An 18323-nucleotide genomic window follows, 5' to 3' on the forward strand; every position below is an offset into this window, starting at 1 on the left:
TTACTGAAAGAAAAATGAATGTTTTAAAGATGAAAAATCAACTGAAATTAAGCAGCGATCGACTTTCCTGGGATTTCATGTGTGCAGCACCAACAAAGGCTTCATGGAAGCAGCGGCACGACCTCACAGCCCGAGAGGCCGAGCCTCGACAACAACACAGAAAAGATTCAGGCGTTTTTAAAAAGATAAAATGCTTTCTTCTAAGAGGCTTCTAAAGATTTACAAAAATGTAAAAAAAAAAGACATCAAACAAGCAAAAATATTAATGCTTTTAATGTGAAAGAGACATCCTCTGTCCACAGGAGCAGGACAGAGGTGAGCCTTCAGTCACCGTGTTTATTAAAATAAGATCTGTAGCTGCATGTGCTGCATGTGCTGCATGTGCTGCATGTGCTGCATGTGCTGCATGTGCTGCATGCGCCACAAGTCTACAGAGTTCTGCAAGTCAAAGGTCATTTGATTGTAACTTAAACAGCTCTACCAAGTCAGAAGTAACTCTAATGAGGCAATGAGGCCCCGGCGGTGGGGGGAAGGATGTTTTTATGACTCGCCTGTTTAAACTGTATTAAGGGTTAAAGCAGAGTGGAGGAACTCCAGGCCTCGAGGGCCGGTGTCCTGCAGGTTTTAGATGTGTCCTTGATCCAACACAGCTGATTTAAATGGCCAAATGACCTCCTCAATATGTCTTGCAGTTCTCCAGAGGCCTGGTAACGAACTAATCATTAAATTCAGGGGTGCCGACCCAGGGTGAGCTCTAAAACCTGCAGGACACCGACCCTCAAGGCCTGGAGTTTCCCACCTGTGGCTTAAAGTTTGCATTATCAGGGGCGTGGCCTCCCTGATGGACAGGTGGATGGTGACACAGGAGCGCTAACGTTCCCTTCAAACTTTGACAGACGTCACGTCTGCAGTTTGGGAACAAATATTGGTTTTGCTGCAGAAAATACTGGAAACGCCTAAACACTACAAACTCTGGACTTATTTTCAACAACTTTTCAGCAGCTTGTTAACATCACATGACCTTTGACCCTTGGCATCAAGCTACCAATGATGATTCTCTATGCAGAAAAAGCATGAAGGCACACTCCAGGCCTAAGGATGAAATTCCTCCCACATACATGTGCTGCTGGGCGAATAACGAGAGAACATGTGGAGATGAAGTGTAAGGTGAGCTGGTTCAGCTTTGATCCGGTCTGATCCAGTTTGCTGGGTCGGCGTGTTTCTGAGGAAATGTCAGCGCTAAATTTACCGGCTGACAAAGAAGCGTTACTCATCCTCGGCGCACAAACACAAATCTGTGCTTGAGCTCAACGCCTCCATCTGTCACCGAGCTTCGCAGCCAAACAGTCTGCTGCTCTCCACTCACGGGACAAACCCATAGCGATGGAGTCCAGAGAAGATAGCTCGCACATCCACGCCTCGAACCGCTTTCAGCATCGATTAGACTGCAGACAGTTCTGACCAAGGTGCAGTTTGGGGGGAGGCAGGTGAGGATATTTCACACAGACATGTGGACACAGCAGGAAGGCACCTGCTTCAGATGGAAATATTCGTGGATAGCAGGCGAGCAGCAGACACACCAGAGCGTAAGCTGCACCGTCAGCTTTTAAAGGTCATTTTAGCAGCTACCCGCTGCAGAAGCCAAGTTAAACTTTCACCACTAGGGGCCACTGCTTTACCAGTAGTGCGTGTATTGAGATGTTTTTGGATGATTTTGGATGCTTGGGAATTCTCAACGTCACACTGAGAATTCCCGAGCACCCAAAAATATCCATGGGTTCCCGATGGGCAAAGACAAACGCACAAAAGAGACTCCAAAAACGGACCCAGCATCAGTCAAGAGTGACGCCAGCATCACGAACAGGGCGGAGCATGCGACCCAAACGCTCTACAGAAGCCAAGTTTGATTCCCGAGGGCATTTACTGTGTCTTCCCCCGCACGCGCTCCGCTGTCCTGTCTGAATAAAGACTAAAGAGCCCAAAAACCGTGGGCGAGGTTACTAATCTAATCTCTTAATCTTAGTCACATAAGAGTGGTTCAATAAAACACAGAAAATGACCTGGGAGTGACCACTGAAGGACTGAACTCCAGCTCCCATGATGCACTGCAGCAGAACATAATGTTCTCACAAGCTGCCCCCAACTCTGAACCAGATGATGTAATGCATCTGCAGAGTGTGTGTGTGTGTGTGTGTGTGTGTGTGTGTAGGCACGGTGAGGGAGAGGCTGCAGCAACAAGGAGAAGGAGAGACCTCCACATCCCAACTGATGATGTCATCTGCAGCCAATCAGCTGAGAGTGCTCAGAGCCACACCTTCTGTGTGTGTGTGTGTGTGTGTGTGTGTGTGTCTGATGTAAAATCAGGTCATAGATTCAGCAGAAACAATAACACATTGAGCTTTTATTTGAGCACTAAGGTGTTGCTGCAGAACAGAAATGAGGCTGTTTGCAGCAGTGCAATAGAATAGAATAGATGTGATGGGAACAGAGGAGGCGGGGCTCTGGCCAGTTCTGCAGGATGCTTTTGAGGACAAACGGCAGCAGAATAACTGGAAGAGGTGACATCACCTCTGAGGCCGTAAGATGATGTCACCAACAGTGAGGTCATTGCAATGAAATGGATTCGGAGTGATGTCATCATAATGTGACTGAGTGAAAGCAAGAAAGTAAAGTGGATGAGTCATGCAGCTGAGGTGAGACTGGACAAACACATTAGAGCATCTTTTACTCATGCTGTGAGGACATAACCTGCAGTGTTACACAAACATTAGAATTAGGTTAGTAATAGTAGTAATGTTGGACTATGGTTAGGGCAAGGTTACAGTAACATTAGAGTAAGGTTAGGGTTATAATCAGGTTAGGTTGAGGTCAGGGTAACGTTGAGAAAACGTTTGTGTAAGGTTAGAGTTAGAGGGTTGGACAAAGGTACTGATACTGACTCCCTGCTGAGCAGCTGCCTGTGGTACAGCGGCGTGTTCACTGTGTGGAGGGGGCGGGGCCCTGCAGGCTTCACTGGGCAAAGGGCGGCGTACAACCTGCACAGGTCGCCAGTACACATGCCCACAGCCAAATTGAAACATCCACACGGCTACAAGTCTGACTATGAGAAAATAAGCTGATGATCTCAGTCGCTGGTTTCAAGTCTTGAATAAAACGTGAAATTAATTTTGGCCTCACTACAGTCAGAAAATAAGAACAACCCAGGCTCATCAGCATCCTTCAGTTTCTCACTTACAATCAGGTTTAAAAGTATTTTGGTGAAAATGCTTCACAATGGGAGGAGGTGACATCACAGTGGCTGACCATCTTTTATATACAGTCTCTGCCACCAACCTGTAATGCATGAGAAATCCTCACCACTTACTCTGACACATGATCACCATGTGACCGATTGAAACTCGAAAAATTCAGCTGATGACCGACTGTAAGTTTGTCTGACTGTGGGGTGTGGGTGTGGGTTGGGGGTCTAAGCTGTCCTCCGTCTCCTCCGACTCCTGCTGCTGTGTTTTTGAATAAAGTTTGGAATGCTGGAGGATTCAGATTAAACAAATGTGTTAAATTCATCGACAGGCACGATGATTTCTTTGTGCCACGAAACACTCGCTCGGTCCTGAATGAAACGAGCTGGAGCGATGTGTCGGCGAGGCATCGTGACCGCAGCCCACTGTGGAAGAGGAGGAGGAGAGTGAGGGAGGGGCGAGCTTCAGGCTGAGGAGAGAGAGCAGCGTGGGCTGAATATCAGTGGAGGCGAGTAAACGCTGCGGGACGAGACTTCCAGAAATTCACCTGAGTTCACCGCCGTGACTTTCTGTCGGATCATTTTTCACAGTTTGGGGGAATTTTCACACTAAAATCAAATCCACAGATTCTGCCTTTGGGCTCTGCTGCAGATGAGACACACACGGAGACATCAGCCGCAGAGATGTTTGCCTTCTCTTGAATATAAAGGAACAGCATGGCACACATCTCACGGTGCTCCTCAGAGCTTCCCTCTCCTCTTTAGTCAAGACGGGGTCCATGTTTTCCAAAAGAATTTCACCTATGGGCCCATCTGACCTCAGATCGGTTTTTCACATTGCCTCAGTCATGCAGAGAAGACGGCGCTTCTTCTCCTCATGATTGACCTTTAACCTGCAGGTGTGGACGTCACTGCCAGGCCCGCTCTAGCCTCCCTCTCTTCTTAACCTCAGTCGTAGTTCAGGAGCAGGTTCGGGCGTGGCAGTACATCGACCTCTGCATCATCCAATCACCTTCACCTTCCACACAGCATTCACCTGACATGACCTAACCCCGGGAACCCTACCGCTCCCCTCTGGACACCCTGAACTTCTTGCTGCCCTGGATTTCCCAGCTCTGGCTCCGTAAGACCCGATCTGATAACAGAGCTTTTCATCAGACGGGTCGTGACAGGCAGCGAGTCCTGGAGGTGCATGGACTGATCTCCATCACAGAATCACGCCTGTGCTTAATGCTTTGCTGTCTGAGGGTCTGAAGATCACAGGCCTGCAGCCTTGCTCCTGCACACAGAGACTTCTCCAGGTCATTTTGATGGTATTGTGCACACGATGACATATTCAAGTCTAGCTGTAGTGTTTTTGCAGATTGGTGAACGTGTGCGTGCTCGCCAAGATTCCACTCTCCAAATGTTCCTCCAGCAGTTTATTTTTAGTACAAATCTTTTTTTATGAAACAGTTAAATGATCAAGTTTAAACATTTGATAAATAAATTGAAGAAAAATAACATATGGTTTATATAACATTCTATTTTTATCTTGAATAGAATAAAAATAGAATAACGTCCATGTCGAGCACACGGGGTGAAAGACTAAAATTACTTCCACCTGGTGGCAGTAGCCCTCAAAAACTAGCACGACTCTGACCAAGTGGCTAACATTGCATCTTCAGAACCAATGGGTAACAGAGGCCTCGTCCATCTTTCATATACAGTCTGTATTGTTTGCTAGCTGCAGGCAGGTAAAGCTCGGTGAAGATGAAACTTGCAGCAGGGTTTGTGATTTTTTTCTTTTGGGGAGTTTTAAAATTTTAGCTCTTGGTGACCTCACAGCGAGTCCCCTTCAGTCCCATTGATTATCTGTCCACATACTTCTGAACACTTGCAGTTACCTGATTATCCATGTTAGACAATAAAGTTTTAAATGAGTTGAAATCCTTCAACTTTCCAGGTTTACATGAAAACCTGACAGATTCAGGCCCACACTCTGCACACGGGAACGCGAGCCCCTCATATCTGTGTGTTGGAGTGAACGGCATCGCCGAGCTGAAAGAACACAAACTTGTTTGAAGCTGTCAGTGTTTCGTGCAGGCGTGCCGTCTTCTCTGCGGCTTCGTGCTTTGTCCTTTTGAAAGCTGAAGTGAGCGGAGAGATGAGTCAGATGCTCTTCAGTCCGACCACGCTGCCGGATTTCAGCGAGCGCGTAGGCGACAGAAGCGAGCGGCGTGTTGGCAGCTTGGTGGCAGATGGTCGGCGGGCGGACGACCTGAATCCATTCACAGAGCTCAGACATGAATGAAGACGAGCACATACACAACACACAAGCCAGTACCTCCAGAAACACCAGAGAACTGCTGTCAAGTGGGAGGTTTTCTTTCCTCCATTCATCCTTTCACATCCTTTATTTTACAAACTCAGTTTGTTGGGAACATGCCGTCTCCTCCAGAGGAAAAACCTTTGCACACTTTTCAGCACCTCTTAATAAATTAAGCAGAATTTGAATCTTACTGAACAAAAGTAAAAAGCAGAAGAATCCACGGCTGAAATCCACATCTGGTGGTTACCAGCTGTTTACCAGATGCAAAGCAAAACGGTGAGCGTTGAAATGTTGTCCTGCTGTGGAATGATGTCATCGTTAACCACGACCGTGCCGTCAGATTAAGGTTCTTTTGACCTTTGACACTAACGTTTCTTTTCGCTTTGCAGGCGACTCCACGAGCATGCTTGCCCTCACACACTTTCACACAATCACAATGAAATGTGAAGCAGAATCCTGGCCCGCTGACGGAGGAAATGATGGGGTTTCAGAGCTGGAGCGATACCACGGGTCATCATGGCGAAGTCTTCAATGCTGTTTGGATTCTCCATCAGCTGATGCAGAGCTCATCGGAATCATCACTTTAAGAACTGAAGGTCAGTCAGTCCTGAAAACTGCTAAAACTCTGAATGTGTCCCCAAGTGCAGCCCCAAAAACCATCAAGCTCTACGAGGAAACTGGCCCACATGAGGAAATGAAGACCAAGAGTCACCGCTGCTGAGTCTGCATTCATCCGAGTCACCAGCCTCAGAAATGGCAAGGTAACAGCAGCTCAGATCAGAGACCAGTTCAATGCCAGACACATCTCTACATCAGCTGTTCAGAGGAGACTGTGTAAATCAGGCCTTTACGGTCAGGACTAAGGAAAAGCAACAAGCAGAAGAGATTTGTTTGGGCCAAGAAACACAAGGAGTGGACTTTAGACCAGTGCACATCTGTGAGTCTAAATTTGAGACCTTTGGTTCCACCCGCCGTGTCTTTGTGTGACCCAGAATAGGTGAACGATGGTCTCTACATGTATGTTTCTCACTGTGAAGTATGGAGGTGGTGTGATGGTGTGGGGTGGGGGTGGGGGGGCTTTGCTGGTGACACTGTTGGGGATTTATTCAAAACTGAAGGCACACTGAACCAGCATGGCTACCACAGCATCCTGCAGCCACATGTCATCCCATCATTTATTTTCTAAAGACAAACAGCCGACATCGTACTTTAGTTTGACTCGTCTGTCCTTTAGTTTCTCACAGTGAAGCTCATTTTGCCCACGAAACACTAGCATGCTGCTAATGCGTGCCGATTGGTGGGTTTAGGACAGGACATCCTCCCTTGATGGTGCCCGTCTCAGGAAGGGCAGAGAGACGTTCTCCGTTATTTCTCTGGACATTTGTGACCATCACAAGAACATCGTCCATGTTCTCTGAGAACATTTCGAAGAACCTGGATGCTTTGTAGCCGACTTTGTTAAGACTTACAGAAAGTGTCTGAGAGAAACACGGCAGACTTCGCCTGGTTTTCATCATTATCGATCAATCAGCACTCAGAGACCTGTTATTGTTCCGTAAACGTGGAGTTTGTTTCCTGACGTCTGAATAAAGACGGAGCTTCTGGAATCACAAGGTCGAGTCAAAGGCTTAAAACCAGTCCTGATGTCAGAGCTCATTTTATTTTACATGCCATAAATCCTTTCAGTACTTTCACAAACAAAACCAACAGTAATGGAACAGAAGATATAAAAATATAGTTCTCTCTCTCTTTTTGGAAGGAGCAGCCAATCAGGTCACCTGATCATACAGGAAGTTCAGCCCTCGCCTTGTCGTGTCTGAACCTGTGACGAGGTGCGTCAGCGGTGGAAGATCCGCTCCAGGTAATAGTCTGTGTCCTGCAGAGGGAAACCTCTGAGGTCAGGGATCCTCGGGTATCATACACTTCCTGTTTCGGACCTGAACCACTTCCATCCTCTCCTTCAGGAAGTTTCCGAAGGCTTCGGTCTCCTTGCTCTCCTGCGTCACTGAAAAATCAAACATCATACGTCCGAATGTTTATAAAATAGTTTCAGGCTTATAAGAAAATCAGGAAGTTTAATTCACGCCAATCGACGAGCAAGACTCATTTCCTCACTGGCATGGTCGATGTCATCCGTGTCGCTGTCCACCGCCTCCTCGTCCTCCTCGTCGGGATTACCGCGTGTCATAATGAGGTCACTGGGCCCGGCGATGTCAGCTTCGTCTGCAGGCAGGAAGTCAATCGGTCAGTTAGAACTACAAAAACGTAGCATAATAACTGTTTAGCTTCACGGCGCCGGCTCTACCTGTGGACGGCGTGTTCGTCATGTCGACGGCTCCCAGGTCCTTCCGGAGCCGCTCCAGCTGCTCCTGCTGCTTCTTGCTCTGAGCATCGGTCTGCAGGACAGGAAGTCGGTTTAGACAGGAAGACGTGAGGGCGGAGCAACAGGGAGAAACAAAACAAAGCACTCACCAGCTGTTTGCGGAGTCGTTCGTACTCGGGTCGGTAGTCCCTGAGGAAGCAGGAGGAAGACTTTAGTTCGTCACAACAATTCGTTTCCTCCATGAAAAAAATAAAATAAAAATAGAACCCAACGCTCAGCGTCGAGGTCCACGATTCAAAAGTCTAGTTTTTAGTTAAATAAAATAACTGTTACTGTTGCTAACCACCACATCAGTCATGTTTTACAGACTGTATACTGCTCATGTGGTTATATGGATACTGCAGAAGACTAAGAGTCCTGTGGTCATTCATTCAAAGTCATTCTTTATGGTTTCGTGATGCGCGCTCAATCATCCAGGTAAGGAAATCACTGATTAACCCTTTAAAGCCCACCACAGAACCAAGTCCGCTACAGCTTATCTTTATATTTCTACCCGCTGTAGAGTCACTGTTGGGAGCATTTCAATTTGCTATACACCAATACAACCTTTATATCCCAAATCTTAATATTATGTATGTATTAAGCCCATAGTAACTACATAAATTTCAAAAAAGTGCAATAAACTACAAAAAAATTGAAAATCTTTTGTTCTTTTCCCTTGCAGTTGATTCAAATGGCTAAATGACCTCTTCAACATGTCCAGAGGCCTAGTAATGGACAAATCATTAGATTCAGGAGTGCTGATCCAGGGTGTGACATCTAAAACCTGCAGGACACCGGCCCTCGAGGCCTGGAGTTTGACACCCCGGTTTTACACATATTTCTAGGTTTATCCCTCAAAACTGTAAATGCAAAAAGCTGCACAACATACTTTCCACTACAGGGAATTTATTATGAGTGTCTTCATAGTTTCATTTTTGAGATACACTAATTTTCATAAACTGCAGGAAAAACAAAACTAAATATTTTTGTGCACAACGTACAAAAAAACAGCATTGAAATAAACTAATTCATACAAAAGTGTGATTTAAATTTAAAGCCTCCCAGAAACTGTACAGAAAGGCATAAAGTCACACATGACTTTCAAAGGTTTGCTGCAGTTTTTTTAAAGGCCTTGTAAAAACTATGTTTCCCAGAATCAACTTTCTGGGCTTATTTATGGTTATTTGGTGCCCTCTAGTGGCTGACACCACACACAGCATCCTCATATTGCAGACACCCTCAGCCAGACGTGAACAACAAAGGATGTTTAATCTCTTTACTATTGTTTATCTATTAGAGTCATATAACTTCAAAACAACACTTCAGGTAAAAAATAAAATAAAATTACAATTAAAAACCTCTCAGCTTTATGAGGATCAAAGCTCAAATGTTTTTATAACTCACCTATTAAAACTGTATTAAAGCTTAAAGTTTCCAATATGAGGGGTGTGGCCTCGTGACACAGGTGTAGCTGGTAGCTGCCAGTTTCCTAATCAAGTTTGCTATTGTTGGAGAACTTCACAAAAATGGTCACATGTGGCTAAAATGCTAAAAAAAACCCAAAGATTTTACACATGTTCATATTTAGAAAAGTTAGCAGTGCTGTTGTTGTTTAACTAATTAAATCATGTCAGGTTTGAGTTTTTATTCTGACGCTTTAAGCAAACAAAGATAACCTCATGTTTTTTTTCCCCTCTGGTCAAAAAGTGCCTGAATGTTTTAAAACGGCTGTACAGAGTCAGATCAGCTCACTGGGAACTCCTCACGTTAATGATCATACATCTTATCGCCAGCGTGTCTAACTCACCTCTCGTACTCCTTGGCCGCGTCCTCCACCTGCACAAACAGCTCGTCTAATCCACTTCCTGTCACCGCAGACACGCCCACCACCTGCAGGTGCAGAGACTTTATCGCTTTATCCTTTTGTCTAACTTGCTCTGACCCATCAGTGTGTGAGGTAGTGTGGCTACATCCATCTTTTACATACAGTCTATTTAAAACCCTGTAAGCAGGTAAACAGTCAGCATAGCCTCTTCCTGTGTGCGTCACACAAAGTTAAAACTTTGGGGTTTAAGGATTTGCTAAGGGTCCGGTTTTTCGGCGGTCCCTCTCACCCTCAGGTTGGTGTAGAACTCGTCCAGCACGAGGCTCATGGAGCGCGTCAGGTTGCTCACGTACGAGGTTTCCTGGTTCAAAGCGTCCTGGAAAGCCTCAAAGTCCTGCATCCACTCCACCGCAAAGCTGTGGTCAATGATGTCGGTCTGAAAAAGAAAACCACGAGAGGAAACCCCATCATCAAACGACAGACACACAGAGTCCAGCAACGAGCCGGCAGCACGCCAAGCGTCCTCACCTTGTTCATGACCACGATGAAGGGCAGCTTTGTCTTGTAGAGGATACTGAAACACAAAGAATCAGAGGACTTAAAAGAAAACTCTGCTGACTGTCCTGATGGGATGCTCAGGTATATTTGGTGACCTATTTCAGGTAAGAACAAGGCTTCCACAATCCCCTGGCTCTTATTTTGAAAGTCTAGCTGCTGTTGTGTATCCCAAACAGCAGGATGATCGGGGGCTTCTGAAGTATCCCGGGCATCATTTAAACGTCTCTGCAGCCTGCAGCTGGACTCCAGCTCCACCGACTTGGACTGCAGAAGGGGGGGGGGGGGGGGGGGGGGGGGGGCACGCCCATTTGCTGCTACCAGAACTATGGTGACCAGCGGCAGTCAAAGAAAGTGGAGCTGGAGTTCGACTCCAAGGTGAGAGACTAACGGGAGGAGCAGCTGCTGTGAATCAGACCTCAGAGTCATCACGTCTCACAGAAAACATTAAAATGAATCTGATGTGGTTGGTGTTCGGTACCTGCAGGCGTACAACATGTTGGACATGAAGGTGACGGGGTTGACGCTGCGGGACGTGTCCATGACGTAGATCACCACGCAGGGGAAGGATGACGCCTACAAACGCACGCAGACGCTGTAAACGACTCGTCTTTATTCATAACTTACACATAAAAGCAGATGAGCAGACCCACCAGAGCTTCGGTGATGATGGTTCCAGACGCCGACCAGGTGAAGACTTCGATCTGACCTGGAGTGTCAATCAGGACGTACCTGGAACCAGAGAGACACCTGCTCATTCATGCTGTTGTTCAGTATGATGTTTATACGCTGCTCAAAAACATTAAAGGAACACTTTAATCAGGATCAGCTGCTTCGCTGTGAATGAAATGACGAACAGGTGGAATAACAAGAGACAACCCTGAACAGGAGTGGTTTTACTGGTGGACATTTTTCCCCTTTTGCTGTTTTTCAGGATTTTTGCATTTGGCTTTGGTCAGCATCAGGCCAGACCTGCACATATTTATGAAGTGAAATTTATTTCAGTCAACAACAACAACACAGATTATCATTTTACATAAAAGTACTCAATCATACAGTAACCGAAAAAGGAATAGGCTGAAGCCTTGTGGCTCATAATTATCCTATCCTTTACCCCATAGGAATAATCAAATCCTTAACCAAGAAAATAAACAGCACTGATAAATAAGTTATATAACAGCTTGAAAAGAACTCAATGATAAATCAAGAAATTAAATCAACACAAAGTTATTCATCAAACCAAATTTCGATAACCTTGTACGATACAAATTTTTAAATTCTTCCTGAAAAATGACAAAGAAAAACACATCTTCAGTTCATCATTAAGTCCATTCCATAATTTCACTCCCAAAACTGACACACATCTATATTTAACATTGAAATACCTAAAGTGAGAGCCAAACACATAAGCCCCCCTCAAATCACATTTTCCATCTCTTAGTTGAAACATACTTAAAATACAAATTTGAAAATTCTTTTTCATCACTCGATATATCATTTCTAAATTTTTAGAATATATAATGTCCATGAATTTTAACATAGATGATCCTACAAAAAAAACGGACTCCCTATATCCAACTTTATTTATTATTCTAATAGCTCTTTTTTGCAATTTAAAAATCGAGTCCAAATATGTTTTGTATGTGTTCCCCCACATTTCCGCACAATAGGTCATATAAGGCAAACAAAGGGAAATATACAATAAATAAAGGCAGTTCTTATTCAAAGAATCTCTTGTTTTATAAAGAATAGAAATAGACTTGGATAATTTCCATTTCACATGTTCTATGTGGGGCTTCCAACAAAGTTTAGCATCAATAATTACTCCTAAAAATTTTGTCTTACACATTTTACACAGATAGTCTAACTCCTGGAGGATGGCACATCCATAACTGCTATTGAAGGTTTGCCGTGTCTCCCAGCAAAGTCTCAAGAGCATGGAGGAGATTCCAGGAGACAGGCTGTTACTCTAGGAGGGCAGCACTCCTAGTAACAGGAGGAACAGGATGAGCACGACCAGAACTACAAAGAGACCTCCACTGAGACACTGCTGCAAATGTCTGTGGCCAACCAATCAGACACAGACTGCACGAGGGTCGTTGTCGGAGTCTATGCTGGTGCAGCTTCTTATCTCGAGAGTATGCAGGCAGTCCCTGGAGGATAAAGGAACTGATCCATGAACTGCCCTGCAACGCCCGACATAAATCACTAGAACTCCTCTGTGATGTTACGTTTCTCATCAGGAATGCTTCTACTTCCGGCGCCCCCCGTGTGCGGCAGCCTGTTACAGCAGCTCTGCTTATTCTGAGTTTCTTTCTTTCTTTTCTTTTTTTCTTCTCGTAATTTTTATAACTAACGTATTAGTAATTAGTCTCTGCAACCATGTTCTACCGTTTTGTGCTAGTTCTGGTCGTTTTTCTTAGATTTTTTCTACTTTTTTCACCCGTGTCTGGGGACCCAGAGCAGGGATCCTTTGTTTACAGTAAGGATCAGCTGTTCTGCTGGCGGACAGACTTGACATTCCCAGCGAGCTGAGGAAGAAAAGACGGGGGTGTCGTGCTGGGAAGGAGCGCCGTCGCCCGAGAAGGAGACGTTATCGACCATCTCTTCCTTCTGTAATCATTGGAAACGTAAGATCTTTGCCCAATAAGATGGATGAGCTCACGTCGCTAACCTGGTCACAGAGGGAGTACCGGCAATGTAGCATCATGATGCTAACGGAGTCGTGGCTAACACCGCTAACTCCGGACACGAGCATGACACTACCGGGATTCCAGCTGCTGCGAGCGGACAGGACGAGAGACAGCGGTAAGAGGAAAGGAGGGGGACTGGCAGTGTTTGTGAATGACAGATGGTGTAACCCCGGGCACATCACTGTGAAAGAACAACTCTGCAGCAGAGACATTGAGCTGTTAGCCGTTAGCATGGGTCCGTACTACCTGCCCCTCAGCCAACGCGGATGCAGCCTGTGACTCTCTCCACTCTGTGGTCAGCAGACTGCAAACACAATCTCCGAGAGCCCTTCTCATAATATCAGGGGACTTCAATCATGCCTCACTGGACTCCACACTGCCCACCTTCACCCAGTATGTGACCTGCCCAACCAGAGACAATAAAACACTGGACTTACTGTATGCCAATGCTGAAGAGACATACAGTTCATCACCTCTCCCTCCCCTGGGCAGATCTGATCATAACCCTGTGCACCTTGTCCCTGTGTATGAGCCCTTAGTGCGCAGGGAGCCACCAGCCACCCGCACAGTGCAGAGATGGTCGGAGGAGAGCGAGGAGGCTCTTAAGGATTGTTTTGAGTCGACTGTGTGGGAGGTGATCTGTGACGACCACGGAGAGGACATCGACAGCCTTACTACATGCATTACTGACTATATTAATTTCTGTGTGGATAACACCGTACCTACCAGGACTGTACGGTGTTTCTCCAACAACAAACCCTGGATTACCCCAGAAATTAAAGCTGTCCTCAAGCAGAAGAGGAGGGCCTTCAAATCCAAAGATAAAGAGGAGTTGAAAAGGGTGCAGAGAGAGCTGAGGGGACTGATAAGGAATGGGAAGGACAGCCACAGGCAGAAGATGGAGAACCAGCTTCAGCAAAATAACGTTGGTGAAGTCTGGAGAGGCCTCAGAACCATCTCAGGCCACAAACATCAGAACTCTCTGCCTGGGAGGGATGTGAGGTGGGCAAATGAACTGAATCATTTCTTCAACAGATTTGATTCAGCCATGAGGCAGTCTCCAACATCGGCTGCAGACTCACCCACCCCCACTGCTGCTGTTCCACCTCTGACACCTCAGACACTTCACACCTCCTCTATTCACCCTGCTCACCCCTCCCCACCCCCAACAACAGCATCCAATACACATTCAACACAAGGCTCCAGCCTGTCTCTCTCAACCACCCAGGTTAGGAGGGAACTGAGGAGGATTAAAGCCAAGTAGGCAGCGGGTCCAGATGGCATCAGCTCGAGGGTCGTCAGGTCCTGCGCGGACCAACTGCGTGGGGTGATGGAGCACCTCTTCAACCTGAGCCTGAGGCTGGGACGAGTCCCACAGCTCTGGAAAACCTCCTGTGTTGTACCAGTGCCAAAGACTTCACGGCCCAAGGACCTCAACAGCTACAGGCCGGTGGCTCTGACATCCCACCTGATGAAGACCCTGGAGCGGTTGGTCCTGGCTCAGCTTCGGCGCCTTGTGAGCTCATCACTGGACCCACTTCAGTTTGCCTACCAGCCTGGCATTGGAGCGGATGATGCCATCATCCACCTCCTACATCGTTCCCTCGCTCACCTGGAGACCGCTGGGAGCACTGTGAGAATCATGTTCTTTGATTTCTCCAGTGCCTTTAACACTATTCTTCCCTCGGTTCTGAAGGACAAGCTGGAGAACTCTGGAGTGGACCATCACCTCACTACCTGGATTCTGGACTACCTCACCGACCGACCACAGTATGTGAGGACTCAGGGCTGTGTGTCGGACAGGGTCGTCTGCAGTACGGGGGCCCCACAGGGAACGGTTCTGGCTCCGTTCCTCTTCACCATCTACACTGCAGACTTCTCCCACAACTCCACCCAGTGCTTCCTGCAGAAGTTCTCTGATGACTCTGCAATAGTCGGCCTCATCACTGATGGGGACGACAAGGAGTACAGAGGACTGACTCAGGACTTTGTGGACTGGTGCCAGCAGAACTACCTCCAGATCAATGCCAGTAAAACCAAGGAGCTGGTGGTAGACTTCCGCAGGCACAAACATCCTCCACTGCAACCACTGAACATCCAAGGTATGGACATCGAGGCTGTGGACAGCTACAGGTACCTTGGTGTTCATCTGAACAACAAACTGGACTGGACTCATAACTCAGACGCCCTCTACAGGAAAGGGCAGAGCAGGCTGTACCTGCTGCGGAGACTCAGGTCGTTTGGAGTGGAGGGCCCACTCCTGAAGACCTTCTATGACTCTGTGGTGGCCTCAGCCATCTTCTATGGTGTGGTCTGCTGGGGCGGCAGCATCTCTGCTGGGGACAGGAAGAGACTGAACAGGCTGATCCGCAGGGCCAGCTCTGTTCTAGGATGCCCTCTGGACCCAGTGGAGGTGGTGAGTGACAGGAGAATGGTGGCTAAGCTGTCATCCCTGTTGGACAACATCTCCCACCCCATGCAGGAGACTGTGACAGCACTGAGCAGCTCCTTCAGTGGCTGCGGCACCCACGGTGTGGGATGGAGAGATTTCGCAGGTCTTTCCTCCCCACTGCTGTCAGACTCCACAACAAAGACTTCAACTGATCAAACACACACATCCACACATGTGCAATAACACTAAGTGCAATAATCTTTTCTGGCATCGTTGTATTTTTACTCAGTTGTATATAGCATTTGTATTCTATTTTTATCTTATTGTATATTTTATTCTATTTTATCTTATTCTACTGTATACAGTATTTTATTTTATTCTATTATGTACAGTTGTGTACAGTATTTATTCTTATTGTATTCTAATTTTTGCTTCGTAACTTTTGCACTGTCCACTTCCTGCTGTGACAAAACAAATTTCCCACGTGTGGGACTAATAAAGGTTATCTTATCTTATCTTAGGACATCACCCCGGCGCCGTCAGGCATTCATATAAACACGTGGGGGGGATTCAAACTCCCGAGAATCATTTCTGAACTCCTGCAATGAAATCTGAACAAAACGGGCCTGCATCGATTTTTTTACTTTGATTTTTGGGGTGTGTTTGACTTTAGCCCAGTGCAGGCGGATCATTTCAATTTCCATTATTCCTAACCTATTACCCTCATTGAGATCTGCGGATGAAGATGGATGGATGGATGGAGATCTGCTGTGTTTTAAGGTGTTCCTTTAATATTTTGGAGTGTTGTGCATCACAACCACACACAGGAAGCCGCTGGGGTCCCTCACAGTCCTTAAAACATTAACTGCATTTAGCTGCAAATAAGCAGCTACATACTGACCGGTGATTCTGTCGCTTCTTCTCGATGAACTGCATCACCTGAAGAAAACAAACACAAAGTCAGGATCCGAATGGTTTGTCTGGTATGGACATTCGTACCGCGAGATGTTGAGATTTGTGAGTCACCTGATCAAAACGGGTGGCGAACAGGTTGAGTGACGTCACGATGCCACCGTTGGGTCCGAGGCCGTACTGCTTCATCACCTCCTTGTAGTTCACCGTGTCCCTGATGTCTGAAAGCAAGAGGACAGACAGAGAAAACTAACAGACGCTGAAGATGACGTGGAGCTAAAAGTCTTTCCGGCTGTGTTTGAATCACAAAAACACGTGAAGGTTATTTGCTTTCGCTGTGATGTGTAATGCAAAGATTAAACGCACTTCTGCAAATCCAGCATCCCACATTGAGTTTTAAGTTCTTGTTTAAATAAGTAGCATCCAACAAACAGATGGATCCTACCAATGTTTGCAGGGAAAGGGACCTCGTGGACGGCGGGGTCCAGGTTGATGACATATGGAGGAGCTTTGAGGGAATGCAGGTGAGCCGTCAGCCTCTGCAGGAAACAGAAAAGTACTCAGATTACTCGTGACTGCGGCTCACTTCATAACAGGCAGACAAACAGGAAACACTGTTTATACGGAGGAAATGTTCTGAGGAAGAGGAGGGAAGCTGAAGATGTTAACATCAGCCGCTTAGAAAATCTTCATCTCTGAGCTCAGACTGAAGGAGAAGCAAACATCAGTCACAGGGTGTCATTGGTTTAATTTAGTGACTTTAGTAAGCTATTTTAACATTTATTGGGCTAAATACAATTTAGTAAAGTTTGACTCTACTCTATATTCTATTGTTTTCTATTTAAATGTGCTAATACTATGTAATCCATTCCATGCTGACCTTACTTATATTCTATTGAGCTTTTATGCTTTCTCTAAGTTATTTTATTAAAGGCTGTTTCATGTTGCAGGATAACTAACCTTCTGCTGCCTCTCCTACCTGACTGAAATCAAACTGATTTTATTTGATGCCAATGGGTTTGTGCGCAGTTTGGGGGCTTCGTGTGGTCCTCGGTGTGCCACAGAAAGCTGGTTGGTACTTGAGTTTTAGCTGGAATTAAATAATAAAAAAAAAAGCTCTTCCTCCTCCTCTGATGTAAACCTGCTCACAAACCTGTACCTGTCGCTGCTCGTTTATTTACCTTCCGGTCTCTCTGAAGAAGCTAACTCATGCTGCTAACTGCGTTAGCCGCTAAGGGACCGGGACTCACCTGGACGAAGGTGGTTTTCCCGGAGCCCGCCATGCCGAGCACGATGAGACACACGGGTTTGTCCCCGACAGCAGCTCCCGGGACCCCGCTGCCACCTGCCGTCTCCGGGAAAGCCGCATCAGTGCCGGGACACTCCGCCGCCGCTGCCATGATGCTGGAGAGATATTATAGTAACCGGCTGCCGTCCACACGCAGCCGCTGTCGTAAAATGGAAACGCGGTGTTCAAAACGAAAGCCAGAGGGCAGCAGTGTGTTTAATAAACCATGATGAAAACACAAGGAAACTTTATTAGAATATTTTACAGATACATTAATATAAATAAAAAACACATGACTGCAGAGAGTAAAATATTTATGCTGTTCACGGGTCTTAAAAAATAGGTATTTTTTTCTTATGTTTTGTGGATTAGAAACATTACTTTTAGTACATTTTAGTAGTTTATAATTTATTAGTAACGCAGTATATAAATAACTAATCATTTCTATATTATATATATTTCCGTATTTTAAAAGAATATTGACTTTACTAGTTTTATGTTTTGCAAATATTTTAAGTAATTAATTTTAATATACCTAACTGGAATTTTCACATGTATCACTAGCAGTCCCTTAAAAAAAATTACAAACCAATAAATACTTATTTTTCTCATTATAGTCTAGAAATATTCTGAAATTTTACTTTCCTTGAATAAAACTCTAAAAGAAGTCAATTCTTCGTCAAATGAAAATTGCTAGAAGTGTGGTGGATGATTTTCACAATAAGACCTCTGTCGTGTCTCCTC

The 18323-nt window shown here is 45.8% G+C and overlaps 1 protein-coding gene and 1 long non-coding RNA gene across 2 annotated transcripts; one reads left to right on the plus strand and one right to left on the minus strand.

The window, feature by feature from the left end:
* Positions 1-18: 18 nt before the first annotated feature.
* Positions 19-7370, plus strand: LOC112847248 (uncharacterized). Its single transcript, XR_003220684.1, has 2 exons — positions 19-5825; positions 5939-7370. It is a non-coding gene; the product is annotated as an uncharacterized LOC112847248 (long non-coding RNA).
* gpn1 (GPN-loop GTPase 1) lies at positions 7191-17731 on the minus strand. Its single transcript, XM_003437754.5, has 13 exons — positions 17542-17731; positions 16737-16830; positions 16406-16512; positions 16281-16318; positions 10948-11026; positions 10776-10870; positions 10268-10313; positions 10029-10175; positions 9722-9804; positions 8022-8061; positions 7855-7945; positions 7665-7772; positions 7191-7554 (listed from the first exon to the last, which is right to left on the minus strand). Exons 1-13 carry the CDS (start codon positions 17689-17691, stop codon positions 7448-7450), a joined length of 1185 nt encoding a protein of 394 aa, XP_003437802.1. The 5' UTR covers positions 17692-17731; the 3' UTR covers positions 7191-7447.
* Positions 17732-18323: the final 592 nt, after the last annotated feature.

The sequence above is a fragment of the Oreochromis niloticus genome, linkage group LG1 (assembly GCF_001858045.2).
Source record: "Oreochromis niloticus isolate F11D_XX linkage group LG1, O_niloticus_UMD_NMBU, whole genome shotgun sequence".
Lineage (NCBI taxonomy): Eukaryota > Metazoa > Chordata > Actinopteri > Cichliformes > Cichlidae > Oreochromis > Oreochromis niloticus.